The sequence below is a fragment of the Onychostruthus taczanowskii genome, unplaced genomic scaffold (assembly GCF_017590055.1).
Source record: "Onychostruthus taczanowskii isolate IOZ18803 unplaced genomic scaffold, ASM1759005v1 scaffold19, whole genome shotgun sequence".
Taxonomy (NCBI): Eukaryota; Metazoa; Chordata; class Aves; order Passeriformes; family Passeridae; genus Onychostruthus; species Onychostruthus taczanowskii.
The window spans coordinates 8,305,828-8,328,251 of NW_024499128.1; the positions used below are offsets into that span (position 1 = coordinate 8,305,828).

The 22,424-nt window shown below is 42.1% G+C and overlaps 1 protein-coding gene across 10 annotated transcripts in view; it reads left to right on the forward strand.

Annotated features, from left to right (window-relative positions):
• Positions 1-646: 646 nt before the first annotated feature.
• Positions 647-22,424, forward strand: part of SUN1 (Sad1 and UNC84 domain containing 1) — a 33,223-nt gene continuing 11,445 nt past the window's right edge. For 2 of the 10 annotated variants that reach the window (XR_005952442.1, XM_041401466.1), the window contains exons 1-9: positions 4,908-5,046; positions 11,089-11,185; positions 16,713-16,904; positions 17,237-17,427; positions 18,535-18,561; positions 18,655-18,846; positions 20,510-20,632; positions 21,594-21,677; positions 21,995-22,105. Coding sequence is in view for 9 of the 10 variants with exons in the window: in XM_041401466.1 (XP_041257400.1) it covers positions 11,109-11,185; positions 16,713-16,904; positions 17,237-17,427; positions 18,535-18,561; positions 18,655-18,846; positions 20,510-20,632; positions 21,594-21,677; positions 21,995-22,105 (997 nt within the window). In the remaining variant the exon portion in view is untranslated. Of the gene's footprint in view, positions 741-3,932; positions 4,053-4,397; positions 4,514-4,907; positions 5,047-5,420; positions 6,503-11,088; positions 11,186-16,712; positions 16,905-17,236; positions 17,428-18,534; positions 18,562-18,654; positions 18,847-20,509; positions 20,633-21,593; positions 21,678-21,994; positions 22,106-22,424 lie in introns of those variants that run through there. The other 8 variants (XM_041401469.1, XM_041401470.1, XM_041401468.1 and 5 more) reach the window with 8 other exon arrangements.

Below are 22,424 nucleotides of genomic sequence, written 5' to 3' on the forward strand. Positions count from 1 at the left end.
TGGTTTATTTAAAGTCATTTTCTTTGAGACTCAACTTTCAGCTTCAATCTTTTACTGGATCAGTAGGAACTCATCTAAAATGTTTTGGGGTTTTTTTCCTGTTTGGGCCGATCAGCTCTTATATTTTCTAGATTTAGTTACTGCACATTACAGAATGTCACTAGCACCATATGCATTACGTCACTTTTATCAGCTTGATCTTGTTTGTGTGTGTGTGACAAACTGGGGATCTGCCACACGTCCTTTTATTAGGTCTTTTGGGTGTAGGACTTGACAATATGCTAACCTTGCTTGTATTTCAATTTATATAACCAGAATTTCTTAAATCCCTTTACAAAAATTTACTGTTATTGAGTCTGCTGTGGATGTGGTTTATTTAAAGTCATTTTCTTTGAGACTCAACTTTCAGCTTCAATCTTTTACTGGATCAGTAGGAACTCATCTAAAATGTTTTGGGGTTTTTTTCCTGTTTGGACAGATCAGCTCTTATATTTTCTAGATTTAGTTACTGCACATTACAGAATGTCACTAGCACCATATGCATTACGTCACTTTTAAGCTAGGGCAATTTTGGGGAACAGAGCTGTTATCTCAAACTTTCAGGCACTTTAGATAAGCAGCCTTTAGCCCTGCCCTTCCTGTGACGAGCACTTGGGCCTCTGTCTTCGTCCTTGTAAGCCAGAAGACCTGTTGTGGAGGATCCTGGGACTTGGATTCTCAGCAAAACAGAGGTTTTTTAGGTAAGTGCATGCATTTGTCTAACTATATATAGAATCTTTTATATATTTGTTAACTACCTTGCATAGATTGTTGAGAAGACACTGACAAATGGGATAACTAAACTTTGAGACAGGGTCTACATCAGAGAGCATTTTAGGAGAGGCTGGTGGTTAGGTATGCTCCAGATCCATCCACTTCTCCTCCAAGTGAGTCCATCCAGGGAATGTGCAGATTTCCTCAGGAACACTGGCAGATTGCAGACACTCTGCAGGTGTCCAGCCCTGCAGGGTCATGTGAGCCCACGGGAAGGTGCACTAATGCACCTCTCTGCTTGTGTCAGCACTCTGCTCCCAGACACTGACCTCCAGCTCTAACTGCAAAGATATTATAGGCTGTAATAACAGATCACAGCTCTAATCTAATCTAATCTTTACAAAGAGAAATTTAGCTATTAAGGTATAATAAGTTAAAACCAGGAAAGAATTTGTATAGTCCATAGTACTGTTTTACTACATAGTACTATGATAAAACTATCCAATTAAAGTACAGTATAACCATAATAAGTATTTATGTCATTATGGTAGAAGTTATTCTATTCTATTTATTTATTATAAATAAATTGTACTATAATAGTTCTATATAGGAAGGTTAGAGTTCTGATGGACTACTGCACAGGCTTTATCTTGCTGGGGGAAGCCCCTTGTCTGCACCACACAAACATACCAGGGCAGTGCCCCAAAAATAAAGTAACATCTTGGCTTTGGAAAGCCAACTGCTGGCTTGAGATCAGCCAAGCCTCTTGATTCATTTGCAGAATCTGTGTTAGGATCCCTGCAACTGAAGGTGAGCAGCTGTTTGCTAGAAGAGTGGATCAGAGCTGGGTACATCATGGTCTGCTCTGTGCCTCAGCCCTCCATGTGAAGCTCTAACCATGTTTTAAAAAGAGAGAAAGAAAAATAAAGGAAAAAAAAAATCTTCATTATTAGGCATCTGAAGGATCAACAAAAATTACAGTTAACAAGCTTGTGTCCATTTACTGGGATCAATCCCCCAGAGAAGCAGGAGCTGAGCTGAAGCAGCAGATGAGAGCTGTGAGGAGAGCGGCTGCTCTGCCCGCCTGCCTTGGGTGTAATCAGCTTTTCTTGTTAATGTCTGAAATCCCCTGTAAGTCAGGACCACGGAGATGCAGTGGCAAAACTGATCTGAAGTGCTCTGCATCCCCCTTTACCTGATAACCCAATTGCTCTGCATGCAGCACCCACTGCCTTTGGCTGAGGGCTGTGGGGAAAGGGCCCTGCTGAGCTTAACCAGAGGCATGCAGGTGGTGAGAAATCTTTTCTTTAATGAGCAAGAAATCAGATTTACAGATATTTCAGGTGATTTTTGTGCTACCACATATATATGATGATCTGCCCTGCAATGGACACAAAGGTCACCACTCCCATCCTGTGCAGCAGCGTGCCGTGCCCAGTACCACCAGGCAGAAACACCTCACTGCACTGGTTTCTGCCACATTCAGTCTGCACCTTCAGTCACTGTGGGGATTTGCCCCTTTTTGATAGCAAGGACCAGAATGTGGAGGACAACAGGTTTGCTAGGTGTGACTGCAGGGGAGAACTGGGACTGGGAATCATAGTGGGAAGGGAGCAGTAATGTGGGGAAGGGAAGGGAAGGGAAGGGAAGGGAAGGGAAGGGAAGGGAAGGCTAAAGAAATGTGGTCCTTGGATTGGTTTGGCCCTGTATTGCAGCTTCCCCTGGTGTCAGTTAAGAAAGCTTTTTTCCTCTAAATTCTTAACTGCCCTCTACAATGTTAAAAATGGAACATTGTTAATGTGGTCAATTTTTATTCTTACTGACCTTTGTTCTCTATACACTTCAACATAGCAAATAAAATTGTCAGCCCACTTTACATTCAAAACTTATTAGAGGCTGAGAAACCTTGAAGGAATTTTTGTTTGGCTCAGAGCAGTTTCTTCTGAAATGTGGAAAAATTAACTCCCTGTCACACAAGCTTGTTTTAACCAAACCAGGATATCTGACCAAGTTTCCATTAAATCCTGGAAACTTAAAAAAAAAGCTCTATTGCCTCTCATAGCTGAGGAGTGGAGGGAAAACTGAGCTTCAGCCATCATCCTCCAGCCAACCTCTTGGACTGGTTGTGATGGAAAAACAACTGCTCAGGACAAGTCAGAGCAGCCTGGGAAGCTGGCAGCACCCTGGGAGAACGACATGCCTTGTCCTGCCAGAGCTGAGTGCTGCCTGCCCTGCCTGGGCTCCAGGGGAACAGGGTGGGAATCAGCCCTGAGAGGGCCTGGCCTCACACCACCAAGGAATTTAAAGGAGATTTAAACTAAGAGGTGATTTTGCCCTGAGTATCTTAAGCCTTTCAATATTATCTACTCTTAAGACAGGAAAACAGGTGTGGAGTAAGCACAGAAAGAGAAGGAGTGGCCAGAAAACTGATTCTGCAAAATATCCAGCCATATGCAGGGAGGAGGAGACTGGTGCAGGCTGCACATCTGACCAAACCAGGCACTGGCTTCCAAGTGTCACTGGGGTCACCTCAACTTTGGCTGCAGCATCTTAAAACTGTAATGTAGCTGGAGCAAAGCACTTCTAAAAGAAACAGGAATTGCCCCAAATCAGTGCTACAACAATATCAGCTAATACCTTAAGTGAATATGTTTATCTTGCATTTTCTGTTTCTTAAGGATTAACTGCCTTCTCTCATTTTGTTTCCAAACATTTGGGTTATTTGATAATTACATATTTATTAGCCAGTCTTTCACAGCAAGCTGAGTCATTTCTCCTGCACACACAAGTAAATAACAACTTATGGCCTGGTTAGCCTTTCCGAAGTGACAAATTCTCTATTCTGGTCACTGACATTGCACCATCCCTGCCAGCTGGGCCCACAAGAGAACCGTGGACTCAGGGAAACTGAATGCTTAAAAAAAGTCACTGAGGCACAGGCTCCGCATTGAATGTATTTGCATACATTCCCCGAGTGTTTGAACAATGGGGCTTGTTTCTTCTCTGCCAAGAACCAGTCCCATTCCTGGAAGTGTTCAAGGCCAGGTTGGACAGGGCTTGGAAGAACCTGGTGTAGTGGGAGGTGTCCCTGCTCATTGCAGGGGAGCTGGAACTAGATAGGCTTAAAGGTCAGTTCCAAGCCGAACCATTCTCTGATTTCTTTTCCCTGTGGCTGTCCGGAGGTTTCTGTGGCCCAATGCTGGCACGGGTGAGATTCGCTTGGGCACCACACGGAGCCGAAGCGCTTCAGTCCCACCGGGCCGGCCGGGCGTGCGGTGCCAAAATCTTAGCGGAGGAGGGTGAGTCAAAGGGAAGGAAAATCCCAGAAAGGCCGAGTAGGAAGCAAACACTGGGAGGGAAAGTCAGTGAGTCAAGCAATAGAGTGAAAACCTGAGTTAACTCTCCTCGCCTCTCCACTGCTCGTTCCACAGGCTCCCACAGCTCCATTTCGCGGAGGGGGGAGCCGAGGCAGGAGGCGGCCGGGCTGTGGCCGCTGGCGGGGGCAGCCCCCGAGCGGGGCCCGAGGAGGAGGCGGCGGAGGCGGAGCGGAGCCCCGTGCCCGTGTGTGAGGGGCCGCGCGGGGCGGGCGCTGAGGGGGCGCTGCCGGCACGCGCCGCGCGGGGGGGGCGCGGCCGGCCCGCGCGGCGCGGGGGGGGCGGGGGCTCCCGGCGGCCTCGGCAAAGCGGGCGGAGCCCAGGCAATCTCAGCCGCCGCCGCCGGTGCCGCCGGCTCTGCCTTTCCTTCGTTGCACCGGCACCAGGTAACTCCCGCCGCGGCTCTCGTCGTCGCGTAGGTCCGGGCCCTGCGCTCCCCCGGCCGCCCCCGGAGCGCGGGGTTCAGCCCGCCCCGACCGTTGCCAACCGCCCCCCGCCCGCGCTCACCCGTTCCCCGCCCGCCCCCGCTTCCCGCCGGGCCGGGGCCGCGTGTGGCGGCCGCCCGCCCGCGTGGGAGCCCCCAGGGCGCGGTGTCTCGGGTCTGCGGCCTCCTCCGAACGGGGGATCGGTGTCCCTGCCTCGGGCAGCGGCGCAGGGGAGGCAGCGGGGCGTGAGGCGCCGCGGGCTGGAGTCGTGGGGCGGGCGCTGACCCCTGGTTAGCCCGGAGTTCTGTCGGTCGGCGCTGTTCGCGGGGAGGAGAGAGAAACCTCAGCTGCCCCGGTCCCTCTGGGCCTGGCACCCGGAGGGTTTCCTTGTTAGAAGAAGCTATAACCTGCAGCTTGCTGCCCTGCTTGTGAAAGAGCTGATAAGTGCGCGGTGGTGCCGGCGCTCGCCGCGGCTGCCGAGCCTTGGTGCAAAGGTAACGTGCTGCGATGGGTGTGGGGCAGCACAGGTAGACAGACCTGTCCGCGCTGTCCCCCGGCTGTCACCTCAGGGCAGCTGCTTCTGTGGGGAAAGTGTTGTCTAACAGACGGGTTTACTGTGGAAGAGTTTGGCATCGCTCGCCGAGTGAGTGACTGCTCGTGTTTTCACAGCAAAATGTGCTATTTTAGTGCTGTGCTGCTTTTGAGGTGATAGTGCTGTGTTCCTCATGCCATGTTCACGTTTGGCTGCCCTTCAGTAACCACAGGGGGAGAAGTGTCAGGAACACTGGAGACAGCACCTGTTTTCTGACAGTTCCTGTAAGTTTTAGGTCTGCTGGGAAGAAAAAGTATTTGGTTTACCTTATTTTGCGTTCCTTATTTTATGTTGCCTTATTTAACATTATACTATGTTAAAATAAAATACATTTTATAAATATATTGTTTATAATATATTAGAGGGAAGGAAAATATTAGCAGCAAATTCCGGGTTTCTGCAGCATTTGCAGGCCCCCCCATCTTACCATCTGGTTTTCAGTTTAACATTACGCAAAAAGGAAGTTCAATATTTGCTAATTTTTTTTAATGTTTCTGTTTCATTGCTTTGCAACTGACTATTCCAGGCTAATGCTTCTCTTGAATTTCCCAGTGAATCCTAATGTTCAATTCTTGCTTTTGCGTGTGGGGGTGAATTACTAGTTGCTGATTTTCATACCGGTGTTTGGAAGTGAGTTGCAGAGTGTTTTTCATCCTGAGTGAGCTGGACGGAGGATTTTATTGACAAGCTTAGCAGGCTTTTTACATTGCTCTGTTAGTAAATGTGGTGGTGTACAGATATCCTTAAATCTGCGCTGCTTGGCTTGTAATTTTGTGATTATAAGGCGTGGACGTTTAGGCATTCAGGTGTCCCTTATAAAGAGCGAGATGTGGGGGTTTAATTTGATCGCTGATACTGGGGGTGTTTTATGGGGCAGGTGAAGCGCTTCAGGAGCGTGACGGGCGAGGTAAAGCACGCCTTTTGTTGTGCGCCGGCGGGCCGGGCAGCGGAGCCGCAGGGGTTAAGGCGGTGGGGTTGGCCGGGCCGCCGCCTCCAGTGAATTCAAACTCGGCGAGTGACGGGGAGCGCGGGGGCCGGGCCGGCGGGCGCTGCGGGCTTTGTTGGGGCCGGGAGCCATTTTGGGCTCGATGGCACGGCGTGTGCCGCCCGCCGGCCAGCGCGCCCTCAGCCCGGGCCGCGGCGCATGGCGGAGCGCGGAGCTCGGCCCGCGGGGGCGCAGGGCCCGGCCAGGCCCCGGCGCGGCGTGTGCGAGCGGGCCCGAGCGGGCCGGGCTCTGAGGCGCTGTGCTGGCAGCGGGGCCCTGCGTGTAAACAATGAACCGGCACGCTGCTTGTTTCAGCGCGGCTGAGCGCGTGGCTGGTTTTTGTCAGCGCCTCCTTTAAAAAGCGTTTCGAGAGGTACAGAACGTGAATGTGCGTGTGGCGGTGAGCCTGCGTTTTGTTAGTGCTGTAGTTTGACGTCTGTGTTTGGGGATCTGTGCCGTAATGCTCAATGGTAACATCCACTGTAAAATACCGGGTTTATTACTTGTGGGGTTTTTGTTTGTTTGCTCTTGGGTTGCTCTTTTAAAGGAATAATAATGTTTTATGAATGTGTGTTTTAATAAAATGTTGATTTAGCTTGGAGCTCTTTGCTCTTCAGCCTGTTTAAACCAGTAATTAACTTGCTATGGTGAAACATCCTTTTGTGGAGTATGTATTCGTAGGAATTTGCGTTCTTTAACCAAAAACACTGGTTTTATTGGTTATTCTGAATAAAAGAGTGAAATAAAAATTGAAATTACAAGTAAAAAATGGGTTGCTCTCAGAAACTGATGGAGTTTGCATGTTCCAGTTTCATTGTTATTGGTAGTTTGCCCAAATCTGTTTACATATGTGGCATCAAATGTTAAGTCATAGTGACTTAAACTTATTTGGCTTTAAAATGTGAGGGTAGTAAAGGTTCTATTTGAAACACTACTACCAATATCTAAGGCTTTATTGTGTAATTTATTATCCCTTGTAACATAAAAAATAAGACATGCTGTCTTGGGAATTTTCTCATTGTTTAACTGACTTTGGTGAATATTTCTACTCTGCCAGGGTCCCTTTTGTGCAATGGCAATTTACCACTTCCTTTGTTTCAAAAGGGCTTCATGAGGAACTGCCTGGACAGTATGTTTGTAAAAGTCTGTGTACCCCAAAAGCCATCAGTGAGGGTTTGTGTCTGTCCGTGTGAGGTGTTTGTAGTCATGGTCAGTGTTTGGTGTTGCTCCCCCTGCCTTGTGATGCTTCAGTGCGAAAAGGCCACTTGTAGAGCATTTCATCATCTTTCCTGGAAGCCAGGAAGCTTGCTGCCATGGTGCTAGCATTTTGTTTGAGGCTGGCTGATTGTGAAAGTGACTGTCAGATAAGCTTTTTTTGAGCTAGTGGTGCAGCCTCATGTTACTCAGAACCTTCGAAGTCCTTTGGAGACAGCCAAGAGCCTTGTGTGCAGGTAAATTCTGCTGCACTGATTACAGGAGTTCCTGAGCTTCCTTGTGTTCTGACAGAGTCACAATCTGTTTTCTCCCGCCCTTCTGCTGTGCTGATTTATTGTAACACAGATTCAGTTTAATTGCAAGGGAGAGATGATGCTTAGGATGACTGTTGTGCCTGCTTCCCAAAAAAAGGCAAATAATCCAGCTGTCCCCTCTGCAGGAGTGTGGAAGTTGGCTTGTAAGCTGAGGCTCACGGAGCATCCGCTTGCATTGCAGTGGATCTGTGTGCTTCCCTGTAATTCACTGTGGGCTGTCTTATCAGAGTGTTCTTATCACTTGGGGCTTTTATACAATGACAGGCTTGGTTCTTGCACTATACATACTTTAGTATTAGAAGCAGATGTTTATGGGCTTCTACAAAAGGGAAAAAGGCTATTTTGGACTTTGAGCCTGGTAATCTTGCAACAAAGCTGAGACTAAAAGTCTACATGAAACTGAGTCCAGACAGATCTGTGGTACCTAAAGCAGAAAGGTGTTGGGCACCCAGAAGTGTTCAAGCTGGATCTAAGTACAGTGCCTGCCTCTCAGGTTCTCTGCCAACTTTTTTGATTTAAGATTTTCAACATATTTTATTAGCATGTCTCTTTCTGTTCCAGTTGTGTATGAAAGTTTCATAAGCAAGAAGAATGATAATACATGAAAGGTGGAGTGCTGTTAAACATGAGTGAACAAATTAGAGTCAATGTCCTCCACCCACCCTGTGTCTGTTTTGTAATACAGATGTATTTAGAATATTTCTAAATAAATTGGGTTGATCATTTGTTTTGAAGAGGTGTATAACTAAGATTAAGCTGTTGAACTAAAAGTCAGGCTTAAAAAATCCAGTTTCATAGTAAATTCTAGATGCCCATTTTTGCAAATGGTGGTGGTCATCTGTGAAGATGACTTTCAAATGCTTTTTAAGGCAGTTAAGTCTGTGTTGTTGCTTTGAAAAACTGAGTAGAGATTTCTCCTCTTGAGTCAGAATTAATTTTAGAGCATCAGACAAGCAGTGAATCAAACCAAGCCTCTAAATCTTCCAAGAGTGATTTCTAAGTGTGGTGTTTAGATGGCAAACCTGATATCTTCACTGGAGAGCTGGGTGCTATCAAACCCAGCTATTAATAGACCTACGAGGCTTTGCAGTTAGCACTGCCTTTGTCAAACACATATATTTTATCTATAATAACTTAATGATACAATTAAAACCTTATCAAATAAGAAATATTGTTTATATTCTAGCATTTGATTTATTCAGAAATTAAGTAAAGAGAGAACTGGTGGTGAGAGGGAAAAGAACAGGGAAGAAGCTGAGCCAATATGTTGTTTTTCAAACTCGGCCGTTGCCGTGCCCATATGGGCAGTGCAGACAGGGAGGAGCTGGGGAACTGCTCAAAGCTCACTGGCATAGCTGAGCTTCCCATGTGGGAAAATGTTGCTGCAAGTCAGAAGGATTAGCTACTGAGTTGCCAGTTAAAAAATAGGTTTTATGATGAAATGATGCGTGCTAAGCACACACATCAACTCCAGTGGAAACTGAACCAGTTTTTTCTACCTTGGGGTTTAAAAATCTTTATTGGCATAACCAATTCAAACAGATCAACCTTAATCATAGTTTTCTGCTTCAGCAGTCATGTCTGAGAAACCTGTTTTGCTGTTTTTTAATACCAGTGCTCTCTGATGTTATCAGCATCCTTCATCTTGAAATTCACAATATTTCCATGTTCATTCCTGGCGAGCCATTGCTCTCTGGTCCCCATTTCCTATGTGCTAAATTGAGCTCCTGTTTGTTGATAAAGTGAAGCAGCAGTTGTTGCATATTCCAACAGAAATTGCTGCTCATTCTAGCAAAAGAATGAGGCTGCTTTGCTAATACTTCCGCACTACTGATTTGAGCTTCCTGTAAACAAACAATAAATTTATATACAAGTTAGTGAAAACATTATGGCTCTGGGGCAAATGAAGTGAATGTAGAGGATCACTTAATGGAAATGTGTTCTCTATAATAACAACACCAAAAAAAAAGTAAATAGCAAGAGACCTTATTTTTCATTAACTTCACTTTCCATGGGAGGTGCTTGGATTTAGGAACTGCGATGCTTAGGCCCGGAAGTTTGAATGTTTTTAAGTCTTCAGTAGTAATGGAAATACTCTCCTGCCTTACTGACCTCAGGATTTGGAGGCTGCAGGTAGACTGACTAAGAGCATTTTAATGTTATGTGTACAGATTTCTTTTGAGCTGCTTTTGCCTGTACCTGCTTTTTGTCCCAATTTCTTATGCATATGTAGCTATACAAAATGATAACTCTTATTTCGGCATAGGAAAGTGCATCTCCAAAATGAGATGCTTGTTGATGTTGATTATGAAAATTAGCTGGGGATATTTTTATCCTGGTTCAGATATGTCATCACAGATGTGTGGAATATCTTTTACTGCTGTTGAAACAGGAGCCATAGATAATCTGCAAGTAGCCAGGATTCTGCCTTGCTAACCCTGCAAATCCAGAATAGCCAAATCCCTGTTTGTTAACTACAAATAAGCTATCATCTAAGAATGTTTTCTACAAAATTAAATTTTTTTTTTGCTAATAAAACTGAGGAGGACTGAAGGTTTTTTGCAAATACTTTGAAATTGGAAGTCAGGTTGTTCGTAGTACCACAAGTAGTGACCCGTGCAGCTCTTCAAGTTAGTTGATATGACAACATCAGTTTTTATTTTGTTTACTTTCAAAGGCCCCATGGAAAGTTTTACAAATGTTGCTTGGGTGGTTTTGATTTGGTAGCTTTGGCTTTGGGTTTGTTGTTTTTTTTGGAAGTGGATGGCACTCTGGAAAATGTGCCTAATTCTACCCTATGAGTCACTTTGCAGTTGGCTCTTTTGCTAGGGTGTGTATTCAGTGGTTTTAATGACAGGAATAAATTATGTGAAATGAAGGATACTCCCTCGCTGCTTAGTGGATGGTATTCAGAAGTGCTAGAGCAAAATGATTTGACTATGTGTAAAAACTTTCTCAAATTTCATCTGCATTATTCTTAGTTTGGTGCATAGAGCAGCCTGTGCTTTGCTCAGAGGGCACTCAAAGCAAAACACATTTTGAAGAGATCTCTGAAACATGGCTGCATGGTTCTTTAGATTTTTATACTTAGCTTCTTTAGGGGATACCACAGTAGTTCCTGTGGAAGTGTTGTAATTTGGTTGTGATAAGAGTTTGGCTCGTAACTGCCATGTTCCAGAGAACTTGGAAACAGCTGAAAGTGGGGTATCATAAAGAAGGTCACAGCCAGAAATACCCTGAGCTTCCTGTAGCAGTGATAAGAGATACCTGGCACTAGCAGCAATACTACTCCACTACTGAGAGCTCCATGTTTCTGGTAATAGCTCTTTTATTTCAATGCTTAATAACACAGGCTGAACAGTGCAAGGGCTCCTAGAGTGACTTGATGTAATTTTAAGTCATTGCATTACTTTATTTTCACCTTTTACAGTATGATTTGAAACTGTCACCATGGACTTTTCACGTCTACACACGTACACCCCTCCCCAATGTCTGCCAGAGAACACTGGCTATACATATGCACTCAGGTGAGAACCCTTTTCTTCTTGTAGACAAACTGTCTGTTCTCTGAATGTTGCTAATCTGGAGAGTTGAGCTTTCATGGTAAGTAGCTGACTTCTTTGAAGAAGTGGGCTTTTTCTGGTCTGGTTTGAAAACAAGTGCTGTGTTCTAACTGGAGGAAAGAAAATGTTGAACTGCCAGGACAGTGACTAAGATAATGACTCAGTGTTTATTAGTTGCTATGAATAACTTGTGTCCGCCTAGTTACAACTGCTGTTGGATTTCTATAAATATGTCCTCAAAATTCTTCGATGTTTTGTGTCTTGTAACTTCGGTGTGTGCTTTCTTTTGTGACTTGGGACCACTTTTCCTTTAAAACACTGATTTTTGTGCACTCATTGCTGCTAGTGTGGGACTTGGCTGGAAGTAACACATTGATTACTTCTTTTAGCAAAGCTGCTTGTTGGGTGATTATGAAATCTGTGTTCTAATGAACTTGCTTTTCCTTGTATCTTTTTTTGTATCTTCTAATTATCTTGTTTTTTTCTTGTATCTTTGTTTTGCTTAAATCACTTCAGTTTTCTAGAAACTAACTGTGGTGTTTGGTAGTTTTTGTATTATGTATTCAGAATAAGTGTTGTGATGCTTATTTTGAGTTTTTTACTATTAAAGTAACAGATTGTTGCTGTTCTGTGAGCTTTTCCTGCTGTTGCGATGTATACCTCCTTCAAAATATATCGGTGATTCGAGTTATTGCTTTAGCTAATTTTAAGTTCAAAAAATGATTGTTTCTTAGGATGCAGTATGAGTTTTTCTTTTCTATTCCCTCTGTACATCATTACTATGTGTTGTTATTAAAATCCGTTATGGAGATAGGAGAATACTTGGCTACTTGCCAATAAAACAGAAGTTGGAAAAACTGTAGCATTAAGAGATTACTGAGTTAATGCTCTTCTTTTGTGTGCTCCAAAACTGTACACTTCCATTTTCTGTACCTGTAGCCTAATGTCAGTAGTGCTGCAAAATGTGACGTGTTGTGTTGCATCAATTAAATTGCAGTTTTTCCTGAATTTTACGAAAAACTATTAGTAAAATGTTGGTTATATACAAGTGGGTTTTCTAATGTCAAGAAAAGCTTGCTGGGCAATGAAAGATGATCTACATGCCTTGTATCCAGCAGCAGTTTCACTTCTGTATTACTGAGTGAATTTAGTTACTTTTGTGTTGCAAATGTACCTTAGAGATTGACTGATATATTGTAACTCCTGACAGGTTAAACTCCTGTGGTATTCTTATCCAAAATTCTCATCCAGTGAAACAGTGGGCAAGTAGAAAGGAAGATGCAGAATGATAAATCCTCTTGGACATCTGGAGGATATTTTGACTTTGGTGGGGTTTATTTAGGGGACAACTGAGTGTTTGTCACACTGCATAAATGAAGACTGCTTTGCAAAACTGAGAAGTTGTGAAGGCGTTATTTGTCCTGAAACTTCCCAGCTTGCCATTTTACCATGTTAAACTATTAGGCATAGGCAATTGGAAATGGACAGAGCTGGGTGAGATGAAGTTTAATAACAGAATTAATGAAGGCCAGTATAGTTAAACTAGGTTGAAATTAATTTATTGTAATTCTTCCTCATGTAGAAAAGAAGGATTGGCAAGCTCTTTCTTTAAAATTGTGTGAAGCCCCAAATGTTAAAATAATGGGGGCAAACTACTTGCTACACTGCTATGACACTGCTTTCAGGGTGTCAAGAGAGTAAACCACAGTCTTTTGTGCAGACTCTTGCTGTGCCTCTGCTTGCTCTGTATGTGCAGAATGACATCTATTATTGTAGCTCTTCCTACTCTGGGTCAAACAATATTTGAAGACTCTGAGGAAATTGCTAATCAGAAATATTTTCATGTTGAAATTTGTTCCTTCTTACCCCTCACCTGTGTTTGTTGTGCTTATGTTCTAATCTGGTTTATTCTGCCTTTGACAATTCAATCTTTACAGACTCTTTTCTTTAAAGAAATTGGCTTGGGATGTAGCCCTGCAGAAGTTTGCTACCACAAAGCTATTAATAGAGTTGGCTATGATTTATTAATAGAACTTATATTAATACTCACTGGAATCACTGTGCGTTCATAGCTGTAGTGCTTCTGCTTTGTGCCTCTATACTCCTCCAGCCCAAATGACAAAAACATTTAACTGATATACCTAAATAATCTTTATCTTCCTACAAATGCAAGTCAAACTTGTGAATACCACCCACCTGTCAACATGCAATTTACACCCCACTCTTATGACTGATCTTTCTTTTTAGTCACCATCATCTTTTGAATTGTGTTGTCAGTTTGGGTGGCTTTAACACTTCTTCACAAATATGGGTTAAATCAATAAGAATTTGGTTTGATTTTCTGTGTCAGAACATTCATCTGGGATGTAATTTTCTGCACAGTAATTGAATAAAATCCTTTGAGGTTTTTAAGTATGTTCTGGGTCTGACTGAAGAAATAACTAAACAATTCAAGGTAGTGTCCTTGTTCACTTAATGTAAGTAATGCCCCCTGGTTAAAAAGCCTGTGAATTTTTTTGTATTGACTATATGTCTGTCCATGTTAGAAGATGCCTTTTCAGTTGTAGATCTCTAGGTGTATTGCATGTGCCTGTTATCCTGAGTAGTCAAGAACATCACTGCCCATTTCATTGCAAGGAGTATTTATAAATAAATGATAATTAAGGTCCTTCAGACAAGCTATAGGCATGCTAAAATTGGCAGACCTCATTCTCATTCCACTTGCTTGGATAAATAACCTGCTGAAGTCTAGGACATTCTTAGTGTGTAGAAGCTCATGTGAAGAAGGTATCAAGAAGCTGGAAATGTAAGACTAGATCCAGTCACCAGCTCTGCCAGCAGCCGTGGGAGCTGTTTGCTGGGGGAAGGAACCAGAGTCCTCACTGTTTGCAGAGGTTATCCAGGAGTGTAGGCTAACTGCATCCCACCTTTAGGTGTTTCTTGGTTAGCTGTACATATTGCGTAGGAGGACATCAATGTACAGGTTCATTTCTGGCCCTTGAAAGGAAGGGAATGGTTTTTTATTTGCTGTAGTCTTTTCTGTAGACGAAAAAAGGCTGCATTCCAAAGTATGGGAAGTGAGATGGCAAGTTAGGAGACTTCTAGGTACTGTCCTGCTGCCAGGGGACAGATAATGTGAAGAGAATTACTACCCTGCATAAGTGGGAGACAAGCCCCTTTTGTTAAACAGATTCCATGATGATTTGTTGGGTTTATTTCGATAGTAGAGCTCAAATTCAAACTATTTATTTAACCCACATCGGTATAAATGCTCATTGAGATACTTAGTAACAGCAAGTGTTCATAAACAGAAACAAATTGAGGCCGGTCACAGCTGTCATCTTGTTCTGTGTACTTTGTGTTCTTGTGAATTGAGTATCTGTAAGAAACGTGGGGTGAAGATGAGGAAAAGCAAATGCATAGTGGCAAATGTAAATAGCAAAACTGAGTTCTGAAACAACTGTTTAGGGAGGGTCTCAATAGAAAACTGTTGTGGCTCTGACCCTTTCAGAATAACAGCAGGACGAGCCACATTTAACCCATATTCTTTCTTCATATCTGTCAGAGTATGAGTCGTTTATATTTAGTATTTTTGAAAACTGTAAAATTTAAACTCTTTAGTCTACAATTGGTGGAGTACATGAGAAAACATGTTATTTCTTCTCCCTCTTCCAGCCAAATGAAAGCAAGGAATAACAAGCCTAATGTATTTAGTATATATGCTGGGTTTGTTAAGTTGTGCTGAGGCTCTTTGCTGCCTTGCACAGGGTTGCACTGCACGTGCCAGCATTCTCAGGGCAGACCAGTGAGATCCAGCGCACAGAACCAAAGCCCTGCCATCCAATCTGTGCTACTCTGGGCCGTGGAAGCAGCTACTTTGGACAGACTCTGGTCTGATCTAATGGGCTGAATGCCCAGCTGGTTTTGGAGCCATGAGATATTTTCCAGCAGTGTGTTGTCTGGGTTAGTTTTTTAGCCAACAGAAGTGCAGTTGACATGCTCTGACAGCCCCATCTTACATACTTTGTGTTGAGGAACAATGAAGAAACTGATTTCAAAAGCACCACCTTGTCAGAATTACATCATTACTGTAAGTGTAGCTTCAAGGCCTTCTGGTGTGAACTTATTTCTATGCTGAAGCAATACAATACTTACCATATTATTACTTTGTGATGTTCTGAGATCTTTAATAATGGTGTGAGAAAACTATTTCCATTAAGTCGTTTTTACACAAATACGTTTTATAGTAGCTGTTTGTATGTATTTTTAAAGGGAAAGCTTCCATTTAAAATACAGGTTGCACAGTAAAATCTACTCATTCAGATCTAATTTGCTTGTTTGTTTTTGTTTGGGGAGAAAGAACTGCTGTCATAAACAATTCTTTGCTTATCTCTTCTGAAAAGCCAAACAAAGCCTCCAGGAGTACTGAAGTGCTGTTACATCTCTGTATATCCCTGTGGCCCAAGAAGGGACAGAGTCCTCCTGAAAGCTGGCCCAGAGCACTTAGCATTTGGATGCTGTGGGTCACAGGGCTGAGCAGTTCTAGATCCTGACCTGCTGTGCAGTGCCCTGTGTCAGCAGCCTCTGCTCACTTGCATAACTAATGTTTCCTTTGGTTATAAGTATGAGAATTCTGCTTCAGGCCGAACTTCTGCTTTGGTAAATGTATTTCTTACAGACTCCTCAGCTTAATCTGTTTGTGTTTGCCTTGTGTTGTTGCTTTGTCTTTGCTGTAAGTTTTCATGGAGGCTCTGAGAGAATCACATGTCAAAATGTGGAGTTTGTGGGGTAACGACATGAAGACTGTCTGTGTGTAAACTTGCCTCTGTGGAGAAAAACAAATTGGATTATCTAAACATTTTTTGTTAAATATTTCTAATGGTTTGCATTAGATTGGGAAATATTTTTAAACCACTTTTTTAAAAGCAAGTAATGGTTGTTGAACTGAAATAGCTGAAATAGAGAAGTCTTTAAGTATCTTAGAGGGAGGAAGTTCCTACTTGTTGAGAAGTGGAAATTCAGGGTAATATGGCATATGAATCTTCAGTTCTCAAAACAAGGACTTGGCAAGCAGAAAATCTACAAAAATGAACTTAGACTGAAAATTAATCTTTGCCTTGCAGCTTGGAGTGTGTAATTTTTAATTTGCTGCTAGGCATGGTGAAGAAACTGTGTCATGAATGGCTTCCACTCTCAAGTTGGTCCCAAAAGAATGAGTGCTTGCTCTGGCTAAACTTCATACATTGTTTCCATGGTGGTTGTTTCTTTCTGTGATTTGTTTTCAGTCCTAGAACTCAAAATATGAACTGCCTAGGAGAACCTTGAATATCTACATATATCTAGATTATTTGGGTTATTTGGTATATCTTGTGGGGATTGTACCGTAACCCCAAATAAACTGCATTTAGTGGAAACTTGGACTAGCTTGAAAAACATGTTTGTTACCAGGTTGAATTCTCCCAGTAACTTTGCTGTTCTTATTTTACTGCAGTTCGAGTTATTCTTCATCTGCTTTGGATTTTGAGACCGAGAACAAAATAGATCCAGTGTTTGATTCACCCAGAATGTCACGGCGTAGTTTACGGTTGGCTGCTGGAGGATACAGTAAATCAGATGATGGACACAGTGATTCCCTTCATGACAGCTCTTATGCTGGAAGCATGTCCTTCAGGGATCAGTCTAAGTAAGCATTTTTAGTCATCACTAGTAAATCTTGAGTCTTACTGTTTGAACACAGTAATGCAAAAAGGTTACCTAGAGGTCTTATTTTTTGTTCTTGGTGTTTGCTGCCATACTCTGAAATTTATGTTCAGTATGTGGTTTGCAATGATAATTTTTTACAAAAGTCTTTGTCAAATTATAGGTGCTTGAAGGCTAGGACTTCCTTTTAAACCTTGTTTGCTCTGTTTAGTCACGTCAGTGTTGAAATGACTGTTAATTAATTTATTAGTAAAGTGAGAGAGTGACAGAAATATGTGTCTTTAGTGCTATGTCTTACTTGCCTTTGTTTCCTAGGGCGATGAAGCAACGCAGAAGTATGAACAAGCAGTCTGGCAGTGGGAGACATGTGCCAAGGAAAAATCTGCCCAGCTCATCTATTTTTAGCCAGAGCAGTTTCAATAGCCATGCCAGTGATACATCAATGATGTCCAGTATATTGGATGAGTCTCTGATTCGGGAACAGACAGAAGTTGATCATTTCTGGGGTAGGCAGTAATTGCTATTGCTTGTATCAAACTGTGCAAACTGTTTGTTTTGGTGTGTATAAATTTATGATCTTTGCATCACCTGTTGTCCATCCTATCCCCAAACGTGTGCATTTGCACTTCAGCTGTAGGGGTCTGCTTGCTAAGATGCCCTCTGGAAATTCATGGTCCAGTGTGTAAATTTGGTTTAGTGGCATGGTTAACGTCAAGACGTTCACAGTCAAGTTAATATGCCAGCAAACATAAACACTTCTGTGATGCAATGCCATAATTATCTCTTGTCATTGCTTTCTTCAAAAGGTACACAGAGTTCTGTATTGAAAGAATGGTAAACATATAACTTGTTTTTGAAAAGTCAAAGGAAAAGCATTGTCTTACTTGTTTGTAGGCAGAAATGTGTTTCTTTTTAACTTACCTTAATATGAAAGTTTCAAATTAGTGACATTTCAGAATTTCCCAAAGGGGTTTTTGTGTGTGTGTGTGTGGCTGGCTGGTTTGGCTTTTTAACTGTACCAAAATGTATTTTCCTGGAACCTTTTCTCTTCAATGAAGATAAAATATGAGAGTTGTCTATATAAAGTATTGTCTATGTGAAGCATTGTGTACAACCAGATCAGCAATTTGTTAGATGTCCCAATTCAGACTCTTTCTTTGTTTCCAGTCAGAATACTTGTGACCTTCCCAGAGTCCTAGTGGGAAGAATTGTGTCGATCTTGGTAGAACCCATTCTAAATTTTAGATAACCTGGCTCTTAAAACAGAATTTTAAATACAGTAGTATCAAAGTCATTACCAAGCAGCAGAAACATTGTAAGCTTGTAATTAGCTGCTTTAACTTCTTGTGAGAACTAAGTCAAGGTGCAGTTGGCATTCATGTTGCTTTGCCTGCCCCTTCTGTGGTGGGATGATTTTCACAGCTATTACCCTACTACAATAAGGTCTGGATAGATGTTTCTCTGATGGGCTGCAAAATACGTTAAATGTTAAACATAAAGAGACTTCCTTTGAACTCTTAAAATTAGTGGGACTTCTAACTTGAGTTTGTCAGATACTGTAATTCAGCTTCTTATATTTGGGACCAATTTCTTGTTTTTTTTTCCATTCACAGGCCTTGATGAAGAAGGTGACCCCAAAGGTAAGTACACTTGGCTTTTCCCTCCTCATTGTTTCTGTGTGACAGGCACGGTGCTGGCAGTGCTGCCATGGCTGCTGTGCTCTGTGTTTGCAGGCAGTGACACCACGCTGCTGCAGGGGAACGGGGGCATAGCAGCAGCAGAGCTGCAGCCCACGCTGAACGGCTACACGTGCAGTGACTGCAGCATGCTGTCAGAGAGGAAGGAGGTCCTCACTGCCTACTCACCTTCCCACGTGCCATCCTCCAGGATCTACAGTAGGGACAGGAGCCAGAAACATGCAGCTAGTAAGTTACTTTCTCTTGTGTTTGATTTCTACAGTGTTATTTAAGTATCTGTCTGACCCTGATGAACTTGTCAATAACTGAATTCTAGAGATCAGCTGTTATATGAAATACCTTTTTCTGCATCAGTTGAAATTTTATGTACTTGTTTATGATTCTGATACATGGTAATCTACTGATTTTCAGTGTTGCTGTAGGAATCAAACAACTACAAAATTCAAATGCCCTAGTATCTTAAATTATAAAATTATTTGGCCAGCCAGTACTGATTGTAAGTCTCCTAATCTGACAGATCTGTGTGGCTCTGCCTGTGAAATATTTGGTCATGGTTTCCAGATGCAAACTTTCTATGCTTTTTGGTTTACAATTTTTTATCTCTTATGTGATTTGAACTTTCAAGGTTGAGCAGAATTGTTACTTTGCACTGCTTGTGTTATCAAGGGAGTCTCTGAGAGGCCTTTCTACTTTCTGCTTCCTTCTTTCCTCCTCTTTTAACCTTGCAGCTTTTTATAGTGTTTCTAAAAGCTAAACATCAACTACATGAAAAATTGAGCTCCAAAAGGAAGAACTGATTCCAAATAGTCACTCTAGTGACTGCATTCGTAAAGCTTGAAAAATTGAGTCTGTATAAATGAGATTCTGCCTTTCCAAGACAATCTCCATTCAGTGGATTGTTTTCCTCATTGTCTTGCCCATGTCTGCCTGCTTCTTGCACCTGGAGTTTCATGAGTACTGGTAGTCCTCAGTTACCACAAAGAATTTGTTTCCTTAATGACCTTGAATTAGAAAGAAGCCAATTGTGGAATTTTATAGGCTTGTTAAGTCTTGAATGAAGTTTGTTTTCAGTACAAGAAAAATAAATTAGTCTGTTTGAGCTATATGATATGACTTCAAATACTTAAGTATTTCTTTTTAGTTAGTGTGTAGCACAGGGTGGAATTCTTTTGACTTGAACAGTCAACTACATAAGTGGCACTGCATGAAAACTCTTTCTGTACTTCTGAGTTTGTATTCACGCAAGATTTTTCCTCATCTTTGTGCATTCCTTTGAACTTTAATCTAGGGGTTTGAGTCAAACTTTGGGGATGTGTGGGTGGGGAAAGTCATGGCAGATTTTTGGGATGTGGCTGAGTCTGGGACAGTGGCAGTGGTGGATTTTGGCTTTGTTCTGTGGCTCTGGAGAGGGGTGTGTCTTTAGCACTTCAGGCAGACTTCTGTAGGAACTTCCTCTGACGTAACAGCAGGGAAGATGGTGAGCAGTCCTCACTCCTTCAAATCCAGAATAACGCTGTAGTGTCTCTTTGGAACTGTGTCCCCAAAATCAGGATCAGCAGTTCACGTCAGTGAGGAATCCTGAGTTCCAGAAGCAAGGAATTCATTGCTCTTTGGAGTTCTGCAGTCTCACTAAGCAAAGCTGTTCTTGCTGAAGTTGTACATTTTTGCCTTGAAGTCATTATCCAGGGTGTGTAGTTCTCACAAAAGCTTTCATGCAATATCTAATACACCCAGACTTTTCAAACCACACTTTCTGAAGTTTCATACTCTTGGCTAAACAAAGGCTTTCCTTGTTTTGTCCTCACTCTTACACAAGCTAATGGTGACCAGAGAGCAGAAGTACATATTTCTATGGATGAATAATTTGTATTCACACTGTTTTTTTCAATAGGAGGAACATATTTCTACATGAGTAAGATTCTACGATTGGTCAAAAATACTGCAGCATCTTTTGCATCACTATTAGTGCAACTATTTCAAATGGTTTTGCTGAAGCTGGGTTATGAATATAAAGGTACCATTTCAGTTGTCTTCCTTGGTCTGCAAACAAAGACAGAGTGTGTGTATTGGTTTTTTTTTCTTATGGACTTCATCTTTGGCACTATGGTGTTCTTTAGTCTTTTGGCTGGCTTGTCTTTCTCAGTTTTTGTTTCACTTGTGCTACACTTCTCATACCTTTACTATTTTGAAAGTATCAAGATTCCCTTATATGAGATCCAGATGTTGATTTTATTAGAAAGTGGTAGAGAATAATTTTTGAATTGAGAAACTTGTGTTGATTTTTAAAAATTGTAGTGATAGTATCAAATTCTAATTTTTCAATGCCTTTCATTCTCTCTTATCACCCTTAAACCTGCTGTGCACTCAAAGCTCATTTAGATCTGTCTTGCAAAACTCAGACACTTGCTCTCATCACTCTGCACTACTTTAGAGCACATCCTGTTTTCCCTGAAAATATTTATTTCTTCTTTGGTGCTTTCTCTTCTATAATACCTGCTCTACAAGTGACGTTAAATTGCCATAGGCAGAAGGGAACTGATTTTTGCATGTGAGTAGAACTTTGCTCTCCTCCTTCTCTCTGCTCAGAGCCTTATAATTCCTAATGCTTTCTTCTCCTTCTTGTAACAAGCTTGTTAAAATCAGCACAAATATGTAATGAATTGCTGACCCATTTGATAGAATGTTGGGAACAGGGACTTCGTGATGAGGGGTTGTTTGTTTGTTGAGGTTTTTTTTACAAATTTTGCTATCTGAAAAGAAGCAGAAGGATTTTTTTTTTTTAACTAAGAGCCCCCCTGATATTCAAAGAAGAAAGAACAAGATTACACAGAGTAGGCTTCTTCCTCAATACTTTTTCAGGTTTCCTTAGAGTAATCTGACTTTAATAGTGAACCAAGCCAGTTTAGCTGAAATCTGTCTATTAAAGGCTTTGAATTTGGTAATTAGAATCTGTGTGCTTTTTGGATGTGTTGCAGCTCACTCAGACTACTGTGGAAGCATGAATGTAAAGGAGTTCTACAGAGAAGATCGTCACCTTGGTGTGAATGAGGAATCAATATGTAAGTATAGTGATTGATGTAGTCTGTCCTGGGCTCTACACAGGTTGTTGCTGTAATAGTAGTATCAAATTCCCCCTTCCACAACACTGTGGAAGCTACAAAGTAAATGTTTGGTTTGCAACTTAAATGTGGGGGGGATGGTGATCCCCTGGTATACTGTAGTATTTCCCCCAGCAAGTTTCCTTCTCTGAAGTTTGCTTAGCAGTTTTTGGGTTGATAACTGATGATGTGAGATAGACTTGTCCAAGTTATCTTGTAACAGATCTTGACTTGATCCTGGCTTTATCCCATTAATCAACTGTTACCACAACCAACAGGTGATGACTGTAAAGGGAAGAAACATCTTGAAATGTACACCACAGACCACATGCAGTCCTCATGGGCTAAAAGGGTAGCAAGGACCATTTGGCACACCTTTTCTTCTGCAGGTTGACTTGGATATTTTTGTTTGCTTTTATCTTGCATCGCAGTCTCGCAGTGTTAATCACATATGTTTTGTGTTTGGGCTTTTTTTCCTTCCTTCATCTATCAAAGTAGGGTAGAAATGTAAAGTGCCTAGACAACTAACTTCCTTAACACCTCTTCTGTCTGAATTCTTGCTCTGATTTTGGTTTTTTTACAAGCTTGGCAGGCTGCTTACCTAGTGAAATCAAGGTGTAGGGTAATGTGCACCTCATATGTTAGAAGGAACAAGTCAAATTAATTTATTGCACTTTGGGGAGATCTGTATGCTTGCTAGGTTGAAAA